A 15,551-nucleotide genomic window follows, 5' to 3' on the forward strand; every position below is an offset into this window, starting at 1 on the left:
GTGACACAACCAATTTAAGCCATTTGAATCTCATGGAATCATCATAATATGTATCAACAAATGCCATCTTATGTGATCAAGATTAGAAAAAACCAGTATAGAGATTTTTAATAAAAAATAGTTACGCATACGCCACAGTGAACTTTTAAATTGCCTCTTATTTAATGAAAGACTAATTTTAGTGAAACAAATTGACTTATAAAAATAGTTATTGAGTCGAATTTTTTCACTTAAAACTATGTTCTAAGAACCTTTAAGTACGAATATCGCAAAAGAAAAAGAGGAGTATTGACAGGATTCTTAACTTACGTGATGAACTAAAGTGGAATGAACATTTTGTAGAACCAATTTTGAAGTTATAAATTCATACATAAAGTTTCTGCACTATAACTTAAGCTTTTTTAGCTCTCGCAACTCATCTGGTCAAAATAAAAAAAAACTGCCTTATATTCCATCTTTACATCACAATAAGGTACATATAAAAATTAAGTTTATAAAGCCATCAATAGCTCTTGACTTAAAATATGTACAAGTAACAAATCCAAAACCCATGGCTTTTACATGATATTGTGTCTATTTATCTATTGATGTATGAAATTACGGTTATTTCAGATTATGCTATAACTAATAGTTATATATATTGCCACATAACATGTAGTTTTTTTTTATGATAAGAGCAGTTTTCGAGAAAAACAAACTTTTTCTTTCGATCTTATGTCAAGTTCCGTTATTTTTGTTCTTAAATATAAATTTTCAATTTCCCACTCTAAGGAATCACCAAAAACCCTCAACTACTAAGTTTAAAATAAATCGCTTCAATGGTTACTGCACCTTTTGACAAACAGACAGAAAGAACGTCACGCAAAACTCGCCATAATATGGTTTTAATAATGTCTAGTAGTTAAGATCCTCTAACAAACTTTTTTGGTACGTAGGTACATTTCCACAAATCGTACATCCAGCAGCAAAATTTCAGACTTGAATGAACAGCTTGGCTGTTGAGACAAGAACTCCCACAAAAATTGGCGTTATCGCTCTTAAAGTTGACGCCAAAGAGCCCAATTACAAATTTCAAATAATAATAATAAACGTTTCCATACTACTACATAATAAACGTTAAGGTACTACTCATTGGAATAAGAACTATATAAATATTGAGTAGGCCATATTCTGTGTTGAGTAATTAAAATTGCGAAATAACAATATATTCAAACTGAGGTGAAAGACAGAGGTAAAGTGGTTATACATATCAAAGTAAGAACTTAACATAATTGCGAACCAAGTTAATGTTAAATAATATCTGTATAGGCAAAATAACCAAATGATATTACCAAAATAAAAAAAAAAAAAGTTGTCAAAGAAATTCCGCCAAATAACCCCTAACCCTCTGATCAAATGACAACTAATAGTGTAATAAAATACCCTTCTTATTTCCATTAGTTTTAAATTACTTCCACACAAAACAAAACTACATTGTTTCCACGCTATATAAGATAATTATCTATGTATACCTACAAGTAGGTATAACTAGGTTTTTAACCTTCGCCAAATAAATTGAAAAATTGAAAAAGCCCTAAATGAATGCCAATATAGTTCTGGGGAAACTAAATTTTAATTATTTAGATTGCATTCAGTGCCAACTGTTGACCTTTATTCCCCTGGTCATATAGAACAAGAAATACTGAGAGAAAAAGTAAAAGAATACAAAAAAAAAAACAAAAAATTCCATCTCATGCTGTGCCCAAATCATTGATTAAGTTCAGATGGCGCCAATTCTATATACCATTTTACCTATAGATAGATATAACTTTATGCCTATGTTATAACAATTTTCTTAACCTCGTCCTTCATACTATACACTGTGACATAATTTTTTTTTTCTTCGCTTCCATCCACAATGTCCATAAAATTTATATTAACAGTAGCAATTTCAAAAACGTTGCACAATTTCACAGGTGAAATAGTTTTGGAGAAGAGGGGTTTGTGTAGAGTACGAGTATATCTGGGAATAAAGATGCCAACTTGGAATATTGTTAGTGTTGCCGTTGTGAATAATTTTAAAAGATTACCACTAAAAGACGTACATAGGTAAATTTGTAGATGACGTAGGTAAAGTGATGATGTATGTAGATGACGTTGATAGTGTAGATGAAGATTATGTAGACAAATGAGATATTGCAAATAACCTAAATGACGTATAATACTGATGCAAGATGATGACACACATTGATAAAATGGTCTGCTTTGAAATCAGGAATTATGAGGACCATGAATGAAAACATTTCTTTTTATATAATAATTCTTATTCTAGGAATTTAAGGTTCGTTAAAGGTTGTTTGGTATTATTTTGACAAATTAAATAGAAATGTGTCAGTTACGAACTGCTTTCTAGTAAACTTATCAATACATTAAGTTGATATGAGTTGAGAATGAAAGACGTAATCTTGCTCTAAGACCTATGAAATTTTTCTCTGAAACATCAATGTATCAAATGATTGAGAAGTTTTAAGATTGATTGTGTTGATTACAAACATTTGATTTATAGAACTTTAAGTTATCCAAAAAATTATATTTTCCCATCACCGAACGGCAACACTTTAACACTTTGACACAATCACAAGGATTGAACCAATAAAATTGTTGAATCCCTGCCAATAATTTTCTTTTTTTTTTTTAAGTTTGCATGTTGCATGGCTGCACAGACAAACACACACATTAGTGTGCAATATATCTACGAGTTGAGGTACCTCTACAATACTTTATACGAAGTTCGATTGAGCTAATAAATTTGGTAAATTCGATTTTTTTTTGTTCGTCCTTGCGTGTGCATAAGATGCAATCTTTTGGATTTATCAGAGTGAATGGAATAATTCGATTTTAATTGCAAACTTGAGAATGATTTATTATTACTTTTTCGTCGTTCATTCTTTTCGAGGAAACATTTTAATTCAAAATCTCTCGATTGAACGTTTTGTTATACGAAAATGAGTGTGCGAATATAGTCTTTCTGAAAAAAAATGTACATAAAGGATTATAAGAAGGGATATGGTGTTTGGAGGAGGCGTGGGCGTGGTGGTTAAGTATGTTTGGTAGAACGATTATGTATTTTTATTGATTTTCCACTTTAAACATATTAAACCTCAACCCCGACATAATAATTATTATTCTCTTCGTCATTGTGCTGTCTGAACTAAGTTTGTTTTTTTTTTTTGTATGCACATTTAAGAGAGACTGAAATATACATATATATGAGACAAAAAAAAACTCATTGAGACAAGTGATGTGTTGGCTGCATCATGGCTGCGATATAACATTTGCTTTATAAATAATGTTGTCTGATATAAAATAAGTATCATCTTAATGAGTTTTATGTATGACGGACATTTCTATTTAAGAAAAAAAATTTTTGATATATGAATTTAATACTGTTTTGTTTACTTTTTGTTTAAATAAATATTTATTAACCAAATTGTTTTCTTTTTTTTTTCAATTTATTTCAGGTGGTTCTCGTTTTTATTCTCAGCATTGCATCACTTATTATATATTTTATTGACGCATCTAGCGAAGAAGTTGAGAGATGTCAAAAGTGGAGTAATAACATTACGCAACAAATCGATCTCGCATTCAATATATTTTTTATGGTTTACTTTTTTATACGAGTAAGTAATGAGACTAAAAAAAATATTGGTTTTGAAAAATGATATTACAAAGGATAATTATGTAAAAAGTTAGCATGAACTTTGAAACAAAAAGTAATTTATCAAAAGTAATATCATTCGAAAAAATCGATATAGTACATTTTTAAGTTAAAGTTTTTAACTTATAAATTTTAATCTTTATTCACATAAAATTTGATAATTTCTTATTTCAGTTCATAGCGGCGTCCGATAAACTTTGGTTTATGTTAGAAATGTACAGTTTTGTAGATTATTTTACAATACCCCCGTCCTTTGTATCAATATATTTAGATCGGACATGGATCGGTAAGCTTTTTGTTTTGTATTGTGTAGTCGTCTATATCAGAGATTATGTGTGTTTGTATGTTTAGGTATGAATAATGGTAAAAATACATCATCAGTATCTTAACTAAATAATTTAATAGTTTTTGTTCTTATTTTTGTTTTTATTTTCTGGTAGAATGAAACACTAAATGGGAATACAAAAAACATAAATAGTTATCTTCGTCGTCATCGTATAGCTTGACAATAAAATCGCATTGGAAAACAATTAATGACATACTCATTTTAATTAAAAAAGAAAATATGTTGTTGATCAATAAATACTCATAGTCATTTTAATTCATTTTTAATAAATCAGCCGTTTGTAAACTCATTTCTAGACCTCAGACATTTACATCAAGTTGTTTGAAAATCAACACAAATAGTTATTGAATTTTACTATCTACATGTATTCATTCTTGAATATAGTATTATATTTGTTAGCACTCAACATTAAACCACTTGATCTTTTAATGCACAGTATTTTACAATATATAAAAAAAATATCACTTCAAAATTTCATCGATCAGGCTTCCTTTTTGTGCGAAGGTGATTTTACATCAGCATTTTCTATCTAAATGATCTAGAAGGATCATTTAGAACTTCTGGCACTTATTCGTTAACTTTTTGACTAGGTGTTACATCTAACTTTTAACAATGTAATCTTTCTACTCTCCATTTGTGGAAACTATTAAAAAAACAACCATTCTTTATTCAAAGCCCATTCTATTAAAATTGACTAAAGATCAGTTCAAAGTTAATGAAACTGAAAAGAAACACTATTCTAAACACAAATTAATTAAGGGCCAGTTTGTTCACAGTCGATTATCTTTTAATCAAGGATTATTCCATACAAAAATCCTTGATTATAAGATAATTAAGTGTGAATAAACCGGCCCTAAATCTTTGGAAATATTTTCCTAAAATATTAATAGGTACTTGATGTTATTGGTAACGATTTTCTCAAAGGGTTGAGTACATTTTACCGAAACGCCCAGAGAGCATTTGTCCGCAATAACCTAAAAAATAAAATAACCTAAAAATTAAATTTTAAATTTTCTTCGTTTTCTTTTCGAATCTTGGCGACATTTTTTCAGTTCTGGGAAAAATTAGAAATATTTTCAACAGGACAATTCGCAATTAAAAAATGCTTTTATTCGAGTTGGTCGCATTAAAATGCTTGCAATTGATAAATTATCCGACAAATTTTGAAGTTTTATGATCTGAAGAAAATTTATTGGTGTTGGTTTTTGTTGAGCATCGTAAGGCAAAGAAGACAGAAAAATAGTGACACAAATTCGTCGCACAAGTAATTTATTTTTCAGTATTTAATAAAACTAGATGAATTTCTCTGAAAGTCGCAATGCAAGTTCCTATATTGTCAGTTTTTGAAATAAGCAGTTTTGAACTCTAGGCCTCTTTGCGGGTCCTAAGGATTTAAAGTCCATTTTTGGATCACAGTCCCAATTAAGCAATTCTTTTACTCTGCTCTTCGTCTTATTAATACAAAGTTTCTAAATTATGAACATTTTATTTTCTAAATCCTTTCCATAAAAAATGCTTAAATTTGTGTTGTTGAAAGCTATCGTCCAGGCTTTCACAGGGTGCCGATTAAAGGTAGATAGAATAAGAAGTAGAGCGTATGTATTCTTCAGATCTTTGATCAAAGGAAAGAATAAACTCTTCCGGCGTAAGAGAACGGAAAAAATGTTAAACGTAATTTCCAAAAATTGTATTGAAACCCTTGTTTAGATGTTGAATAGGCTTGTATTATTCAAATAATCCGTTTTTGACTTTAAAACTTCTTCTTTTAATTGATATCTTCTTGTAAAAAATATACAATGTTCGGAGCAGATTTGCCCATCTCTTCCTAACTAGATTACTTTAAGGTTCCCCAAGGGAGCAACCTAAGTCCTCTTCTTGTCTTTTTTTTTATTTATAAGTTGTAAGAATTTGATAATACTTTAAGGTTTTCTTGTATGCGCAGTACTACCACCGTCCACATTTTTTTCAGTTCAGTTCTGTACAGTTGTAGTTAAATAAAATTGAGCTAAGAAAATATTACTAAATACCAATTAAGTAAGCACATAAAATTTCAACTTCATCGTTCCTGTTTTATCTGGAACTAACTCAGAATCTATATGACTTGAAACATTTCTTTCTACAATACCTATTTATATTCTGATTAAGTTTTATAATTGCGGATGTGTTTTTTTTTTTTAATTATAGGCAAAGATTTTTTTTCTTCATTTTCAACCAACATATTTTTCTTTTTTTTATGGAGTATAAAAATGTCATTTGCACAAATATTTTAATAATTATTTTGTAATGCGATTTTATAAATTAGTATAGTTTAAAGTTGATAAGCCAAGGAAAAAAAAGAAACGTTATAAGACAACGCATCGTAAATCAAAAACACAAAAATAAAATGTTGTAAATCAAAAAAATCCATTAGACAAAAATTAATTCAATCCAAATCATTTATGTGTCAAAATCATCCATAAATGTACAAAAAAAAAAAAATTTCAAAAAAATCGAATTAAAATTGGAAATACTTCTTGTATCTATCTTACACCACAACAGGTCTCCGATTTCTTCGTGCGCTTCGTCTTATGACTGTCCCAGATATTTTACAATATTTAAATATACTAAAAACATCGAGCTCTATACGATTGGCTCAGTTAGTATCAATTTTTATATCAGTATGGTTAACAGCAGCGGGCATAATACACTTGGTAAGAATTATTTGCTTCAATTTTTATTTCATTTTTAATTCAAAAACTTTTTTAATTTTCCGCTTTTTATAAAAAAAAAAAAAAAGAAAAACCATTTTGTTCACCTTATTTTATTATTATTATTTTGCCATACAAAATTTGTATTTAAATTTTATTTTCTATAATTTGCACTAATTGTCTCACAATTTTAAAACTAGCTGGAAAACTCTGGCGATCCGCTAGATTTTAAAAATCCTCATCAATTATCCTATTGGACCTGTGTCTATTTCCTAATTGTGACCATGTCGACGGTAGGATATGGTGACGTTTACTGTGAGACTGTTTTAGGAAGAACGTTTTTGGTGTTCTTTCTACTCGTCGGCTTGGTAAGTTCAAATTTTTTTATTTTATTTTTCCTCTCTTATTCTTGTTTCTTTGAATTTGTAAAAAAAAAAAAAAACTCTTTATTATCCTCTTTTTTATGAATTTTATTTCCCTAGTTGTGTTTCTTTTATTTTATATATAAGTAAAAGAAATTTATTTAAAATAATATAACCAAATGCACAATATCAAAATGAAAACCAATAAAAAAAAAAAACAAAAAAAAATTATAATTAATGACAATGCTGCATATAAAAAAAAAAACAACTACAACAAAAAAATGTGAAACATAAATAAAATTACTTTACAGGATATATTTTTTAGCCTTAAAGGTAGAAATACATATATAAGTTTTGTATTAAAAAATGAGTTTTTCAAATGTTTTATTTAGATTTTATTTTGGCTTAAACCTAGGTTGTTAGGCGTTAAATTATTTAAACAAAAACAAAAAATATTTAAGGTTAAACAGTGTTACAAAATAGGGCTTTAATAGGATACATACAATGCGGAGTGAATGAGTTGAAGATTTATTATTAATTTTTCTTATTTTTTTGAAAATAATTTTCCAATTTTGTTTTTAACAAAAATATAAACAAATTTTTCTAATGAACTAAGCATTGAACTACTTATTTGAGTTATTTCCTTTTTACGTATACAGACATTTTGTATATAGAGTTTAGCGTTTCCCGAAATTTAATTTAGTATTTTTCCCTTTGTTTTTTTCTTTTTTTAATTTAACATAGTTGCACCAAAATCAAGATTATTTTTCTATATTTTTTTTGTTCAATTCGATCAAAAATTAGACATTTAGCAACGAAAAAAAAATTACTTTTCGCTATTAAACCTTAATACATAATATTAGCCTTTAATAGTTGTTATATACAGTTCCAATTTTGTTTTTCTTTTGGAAATATAATAATTGTTGCGAAAAGCCTCCAGTAGTGCCTTGCAACAACTTAATAGTATCAAAAAACTAGATTAATGTATGTTTTTGGTTTTTGATATATTTTTGTTTATTTTTGTTGAAAATTAAAAAAAAAAAAGTTATTTAGCTTGCATGCATTGCGTTTACATAAAAGATGGACACGTTAATAAATAAAAATAATGATAGAATTAGGTTACATTATTACATTATAAAATATTAAAACAAGGTTCTTTTTAAATATTCATATTTATATTTAGGGATAGAAACTTTTCAATTTATTTAATACATAAACATAATTTTTGTAGGTAGTTAAAGTTTTTTTTTATTTATGTGTTTAAAAAAAAAACGAACAAAAAAAAAATAAAAGTTTTTTGTTTGTTTTTTGTTTCTTCTTTTCGTTTTATTTGGCAATAATAATTTCGAAAAAAAAACTAAGAAATTTTTGTTGCCAATAAAATAAATAAATGGTTGTGTTTCTTGCATGAAATGCTGGCTGCTGCATATTGTGTAACCGCTTTTTGAAGAAAGCTACATATACCTATAATATTTTACATATACGAATATTCCTTAACTGATTCATATTATAAGGAATAGTAAAATCTGCATTTATACTAAAACAAACAAAAAAAAACATATTTTAGCAAAGTTTTTTGATCAATGTTTGTAATCTAAAAATTAATAACAGAATATATATTTGCAAAATAAATATATGTCCGCGTTTTATTTAAAATAAAATCCTAGTAAAAAAAATGAAAAATGGTAAACTATAGTTTGGAAATTTTTTAAAAATTATAATTCAATTTCAAAAGAAGCTGAAGCAATAGGCTCAAATCTTACGTTTGGAATCAGTATTCAACAAATTTGTATTCCAGTAAAACAAATTTCTATTTAAACTTGTTTTTCAATATGCACGCCTTTAAGAGGTTTTGATAAGTAATGTTTTTTTTTTTAAGAAACTACCGCAGCTTATTGCCTACTTTTGGGTAGGTATTTCTGCGAATTCATGGTTCCAAAATAGTCAAATAATAGTATTTAAGATAAGGATGTGCGACACCTTTCATTTTTGACAGAGCAATTTATAGTTTTGTACCAATAAACAAGTTTTTGGAAACGGGTTTCGAACGCAACAGTTTTTAGTCTTTATCGAATTTAGCAATGCTTTGGGCCTTAAACATTCTCTGTACAATTCAATTACTCAGTGGAATTTTGCACTTTGAAGAGTGATTTTTCGTTTTTTCAGGACAAAAATGTTGATGCTCTTTAACAGCATAAAACAAATCTTATGAAACCAAAACCATGTTAAAATAGTGGTGAGTGTTACATGAAAAAAAAATATAGAAACAAATCAATCTGAATTAATTGCGATTCCTAAAACACTACAATTTTTAAAACTTTGCTACATTGTCCGAAAATGCTCTTAATCCATTCTTAAAATTGAGTTTGCGGTTGTACTTGCTATATTCATTGTCAATTTTTTAATATGTATGAAATCATAAACCAAACATTTTCTTAAATGATTTCATGAAAACTACTTTTCAAACCAAGTTTTGAATAAAAAATAAGTTTACTTCTAGCTACATAACGCATCCAAACACGTATAACTTAAATTTATCAAAATTGTGCTTTATAAAATAAATATTAAATTTTAAATTCATTAAAACTATAGTTTACCATTTATCACAAAAGAATTTTTTATTTTCGAATTTGATATAGAGGTAACAGATATAAACGCTTTAATTAAATTATATTTTTAGTTAATGTATTTTTAATGTTGAATAAATATCAATATTTATTTAAACGTTAAAAAGCAATTATTTATTTTTATTTATTCTTTTTAAATAAAAATAAAAAAAAAAAAAACAACTGGAAAAAATTATCATTTTTAATATATAAAACCCAATATAATAAAATTTTAGGCAATGTTTGCCAGCAGTATACCGGAAATTATTGAACTCGTCGGTAGTGGCAATAAATATGGTGGTGAACTGAAAAGAGAACACGGAAAGAGGTAGACTAATGAGATTCCAAAAAAAAATTTTTTAAATATGAAAATTAAAAAACAAAAAATAGTAATTTTCTTGTAATATTTTACTAATTTATTTCCTGTATATTAATCATTTTTTGTTTTAATTATTTTTATTAATTTATATTAATTTTTATTTATTATTTTTTAACTAAATTTATCTCACGTAGAAGAGGACTAAGACTATATCTATGTCTTTAAAATCTTAAACGTGTTATTATTTATTTTTCTTTTCTATGAATTTTAATTTTTTCTTGTACAAAATTTCTCTTCAAAAAATTGATTCCTAATAAAAAAAAAATTTCCGTGTAAATTTGTTCTTAAGAATGGTTACACAAGAAAAGAAAATATATATAATAAATAATTATAAATATATTCAAAATTAAACTGCTGGATTAACAACCAATTTATTAGTTAGTTTTTCATTTATGTTTTTTGTTTATTTATTATTTCACTCGTTTCCGCACCATATTTTATACATAAAATAGTCTGTTACCCTTTTTATTTGATAATGATTTTTTTCCTCAATGGTTTTCCTCAAAGTAGTCATATAAATACAGAATTTCATAAATTTATCTAACACCAAGAGAAGCCAACGAAATAATAAACGCAATATTCCCCTGCATTTTATTTATATTTTTTTTTTTGCAGGAAAACCCTATTTTTTCGATTTTCTATTTTTTTTATTAAAATTTATTTTCTATTATATTTTCTTTTATTGAATTCTTGTTTATAAATTACTATCATGACTACCATGTTGTTTTGCACAAAATTTCAAATCTTCATTGATAAAAAAAAAGATTTAAAAATGAAAAAGAAAGAGTTAACTCATTTTAATTTTTTTTTTAAAGTAGTTGATAATTTTGTATTTTATTTTATTTTTTTTTTTTTATTTCCTACAAACAAAAAAAATATTTTTTATAAATGTGTTAATTTGCAATGCTGCCAGTAATCAAAACGTTTTTCTTTCGTGTTAGCATAGTTTTGGTTTTTAATAGCAAAACTTTTAGTCCTTAGAATCAATTAAATTTAATTAACTATTTTGTTTGTTGTAAAGATTAATATATTTAAAAAAAATTATATTATAAAATGAAATTATTTCAAGCAACGTAAGATATTAATACATACAAATTTTAATATGTGTTTTATACTTGTTTGATATTTGTTTTTTTTTTGTTTTTTTTAAAGTTAGTTCTTAAGTTTAATAAAAATAATAAAAAAAACTATACAGAAATGATATTTTACAATAAGGGAACACCATGTTAAAATTTTCGGTCACGCATTGGTGCATTATTGTTATTAAAAAATAAAACATTTACTATTTTCGGTGTTTCTATTTTTATATTATGCTTTAAATACACTGACAAAAAAAAATGTGGTCCCAAAAAAGGACAGAAAAAAATACCTAAAATCCCTTTTATCTGAAATCCCACAAAAACAAAAATACAGAATAAATTATTAACAAAAACAAACATATTATTAACTTACGTTGTTTAAAATGCTTTGAACTAATTTTTTATATTTACCAAATTTTGTCTCGTTTTTTTTTTTTTTTTGAATTTTTGTTTTGTTGTTTTTATTTTTTTTATATATTTTTTTTTAATATTTTTTTTTAACTATCCCTTTTTAAATAGTCGACTTTTTCTCTATTGATTAGAAGAAAATTATTTAATTTTCTTGCTTGTTTTATCCAAACAATCTGGTAAAAGGCTAGTTATTCAATTATTAAGCTGAGGGAAATGTACATTAAAAAATTATTTACTAATTTATATACATATTGAAAGTGAATAAAATTAAAGGTGTGTGTGAATGAGTGGTATATATTTATTTTGTAAGTATGTTTATCGATGTAAGGGTTTTTAATTTGACACTTTTGCAGGGAAGGAATTTCAGTTTTGTTTTTTTTTTCTAAAACACATGCAACAAGTATTAAGATAACAATAATACAAAAAAATGGTAAAGTTAACAAAAAACAAAAATTAAGTTGAAAATGAAAGCAAAAAATTACCTAAAGTTAAAAAAAAAAACAACAACCAAAAGTCATAATGCCGTATAAATATTTGTATGTATGTTAAATTTAGGCTGTGTTCGCTAGTTGGATTCCAGAAATCACTGAACTGGCTGCCCAAAGAAGCAAATATGGTGGAACGTATAGCAAGGATCCTAGAAAAAGGTACACATCATGATGTACCAGAAGCGAAAACATTTATAAATTTTTTTTCTTTTTTTTTCGTAATTCAAAAAAAAAAAAAAATGTATTTAATCAGCAATAATTATTCTATTTGAGTTGTTTTTTCTGTTATTTAATTTAATTTTGTATTATTTTATTTTAAGTTTATTTTTATATACTAATCCGTACGGCATTATTTATTTAATTTTTGTTTATTTTATTTTTTATATGAATTTTTCTTAAAATTAAAGTTATTATTTTCGAATGCATATATAAAAACACTTGCTTGACTCTTGTTTTTATTTTATTATTGTTTTCTTATTATTTTTGATTTTTTTTTTTTTTTGTTAATTATTATTTCTTCTCTATTTATTTTGTTTAAATTTCCTAGTATATCAATCAATAATTACAAAGTCATGTCAGACAAATTTTCAAGGATGAATTTGCATTTTTTTCGAAAACTTTTTATTTTAATTTTTTTTTTGTTTTTTGTAATCATTTCAATATACACAACAACAACTACAACAGAATACAAACAAATCAGAATGTCATTAAAGGCTGATGAGAGGAGGTTAATAACCTTTAATTTATTAATATAAGTCACTTTAAGGCATTCGAATATCATTTATTACCAATTAAAATATATTTTGGGACATTGATTTTAAAATTAAATGTTTTAGTATTTTAAATTAAATTTTTAAATATTCAATGAAGATAGAAAAAGAAAATAATGTTGTGACATAATCAAAATCTCTATTAGCAAAGTAATATAAATACTCGTCATTTAATTATAATATTTATTAAAGAACAATACAATTTCTTTTGTGGTCTTAATTATTCATAGAAAGTTCAAACAATACTTAGTAAAAAAAAGGATACGAAACTGTAGAATGTAATTTTCCAGTTAGTAAATGTGCATTGACTTGATTTGTTATGTTATACCTATGTGAATTTTTGATCAAATGATTGAAATTTAAATTTTTAGGTTTCCTCCAAGATTCTTGCCAGATTCTTGCCAGATTCTAGCAGGAATCTTGCTCTTTAACAGCTGAAAAGCAAGTTAATCGAGTGGTTTCTAGAAAAACAAATTGACATACATATATTGCAAAGCAAAATACTTAATGACGAAGACAAAAATATTTCACGTAATTATGTTGATTCTTCTCTTCACAAAACAAACAGAAATGGACTGTGAACAAGGATTTGTATTGAGTACATAAACACTGTACTCATCCAAATGTATTGCTAATGATTTTATGTCATTACCTCTAAATTATAGAGTACATAGTTATATGTTCGGAATAACAATATTTTTTACTAATAACAGACTATTAGGTACCTGGTTTGTAAAGTCTAATGTATTGAGTACAATGTATTGAGTACCGTAAAGATATTAATTTATACAGTAAAGACTCTTATAAACACATTACAAACTTGAAATATGTATAGATTTTAACTGCTTAAGAGCATAAACTCGTGTCTGAACTTTTATGTATATAGCACAAATTTGTATGTACTGAACACACGCTTTCAAGTATACAGTACAGACTTTAACAACTCGGAACAGACTTTTATCAATTCAGTACAGACTTGTGTGTACGAATTTGAAGTACTCGGATTACTTGATATCTTCGCTATCTTAACGTCCTATTCACGACTATATGATTTTATTATCAGTTTGTACTGAGTACAAATTTTATGTGCATTTTAGTCTTGTATATTTATCAAAAAATGTAATTTTTAGTATTTGCGTATACTTACTATAAATTATATATTGAGTACATAAAAGAAGACATCACACGATGATGTACTGGTTACATTGTCTAGTTTAAAATAATTTTGCATTGAGTCCCAAATCATACAATTAGTTGTAATTCTCGCATTGAATAGAATAGTCATAACTGTATCTGTAATTGTAAATTTAACAAAAGAGTTTCTTTACTGATTATATCATTGAGTATGGGAATGCTATCTGTTCTTCGACAGACTGTAAGGGGAACACATAAGACATTGTTTCTTTGCAGAATTTTGACATCATAGTTTAAAAAAATTAAGATGTTTTTAAAAACATCTTAAGTTAATCAGAACTAATTATTTAGAAGTGGTGCATAGCACACAAATTGATTCCTCCCAAATTCCAATAATTTCGATGCAACATGTTTTTAATTTCTTTAAGATTATCTCATTAATTGATTACCTATAGAATAAAATATATTTTTTTGCTGAATAACACAGAGAAAACTAAAAAGATCGAGTTGCTTGAAATTTGGATCAACTTAATTATTTGGTTGAAATTTATTTTTCATGTCACAACGTTAGCTTTTTTTTCTTAAGAAATAAACAAGTAGAGAAACAGAAAAGTGAAAAACTATAAAAAATATTATGTGTCCCAATTTATATACAAAATATATATACCACAACTAACTACACTTAGTTTTTTTTTATTTATTTTATTTTTTTTATTTCTATCATCATTTGTATCAAAACATATTTAATTTTCAAAAGGCATTGGTTTCTTGGCGGCATGTGTCTCAGCTCAATTAAAAAAAAAAATTCGTGGCCTATAACCTATGAACTTATAAATTTGATATTATTAAATTTACAAACCAAAAATGAAAATCGCAATGGATATTTTGAAGTAATAATAATTTTTTTATTGAGAAAATCAATTATTTTCTTTACCTTCTGTAAATTATTCCATGTTCATATTATATGCCAACAATAATTTATATAAACAAAAAAGATAATAAGAAAGCAGGACAGTTTATATTTAACTATATAAAGCTAAAAAAAAAACATAAATATAACTTTGTTTGAATAAATACGTATAAATTGTAGATCATTAAGTTGCTAATTTACAAAAAAAAAAAAACAATAGTTACATATTTATATCATTTTAATAAATTAATTATGCTAAAATACAAATTCGGTTTTTACAAAAATTTATTACGAAATTTTATTCTTTATGCATGTTAATTTTTTATTAAAAATAGCAAAACTAATAACCTCTACCTTGTTTATTAGTTTTATAGATTTTTATTTCTTTTTTAAATTTTTTCCTATTTAATATTTAATTTATTTGATTTTTGTTTTCTTTTTCAAAATTATTGAGTTTATTTTAATTTTATTGGTATAATTTACAGAAGAGGTCTTAAATTTAATTTTCTAAGTAAAATTTTTCAAAAAAAAAAAAATATAAAAAAAACTATACAAAAGCGGCTCAACAGAAATCGATGAATTTTTGGAAACATTTAATGCTTACAGAACAGTTAATTTGAAAATTTCAAAAATTATATAAATTTTTTTTGTTTGATTTTTGAAACAATAAATTTTATTTTTT

The 15,551-nt window shown here is 25.5% G+C and overlaps 1 protein-coding gene across 41 annotated transcripts in view; it reads left to right on the forward strand.

Moving 5' to 3' along the window:
• LOC129916634 (calcium-activated potassium channel slowpoke) overlaps nucleotides 1–15,551 on the forward strand; it is a 133,911-nt gene that overhangs the window by 62,930 nt on the left and 55,430 nt on the right. For 30 of the 41 annotated variants that reach the window (XR_008772518.1, XM_055996694.1, XM_055996693.1 and 27 more), the window contains exons 3-7: nucleotides 3,501–3,659; nucleotides 3,872–3,983; nucleotides 6,582–6,733; nucleotides 6,931–7,098; nucleotides 9,935–10,026. Coding sequence is in view for 40 of the 41 variants with exons in the window: in XM_055996694.1 (XP_055852669.1) it covers nucleotides 3,501–3,659; nucleotides 3,872–3,983; nucleotides 6,582–6,733; nucleotides 6,931–7,098; nucleotides 9,935–10,026 (683 nt within the window). In the remaining variant the exon portion in view is untranslated. Of the gene's footprint in view, nucleotides 1–3,500; nucleotides 3,660–3,871; nucleotides 3,984–6,581; nucleotides 6,734–6,930; nucleotides 7,099–9,934; nucleotides 10,027–12,122; nucleotides 12,215–15,551 lie in introns of all 41 variants that reach the window. The other 11 variants (XM_055996700.1, XM_055996698.1, XM_055996721.1 and 8 more) reach the window with 2 other exon arrangements.

Source organism: Episyrphus balteatus, chromosome 3 (genome assembly GCF_945859705.1).
Source record: "Episyrphus balteatus chromosome 3, idEpiBalt1.1, whole genome shotgun sequence".
Classification (NCBI taxonomy): Eukaryota; Metazoa; Arthropoda; class Insecta; order Diptera; family Syrphidae; genus Episyrphus; species Episyrphus balteatus.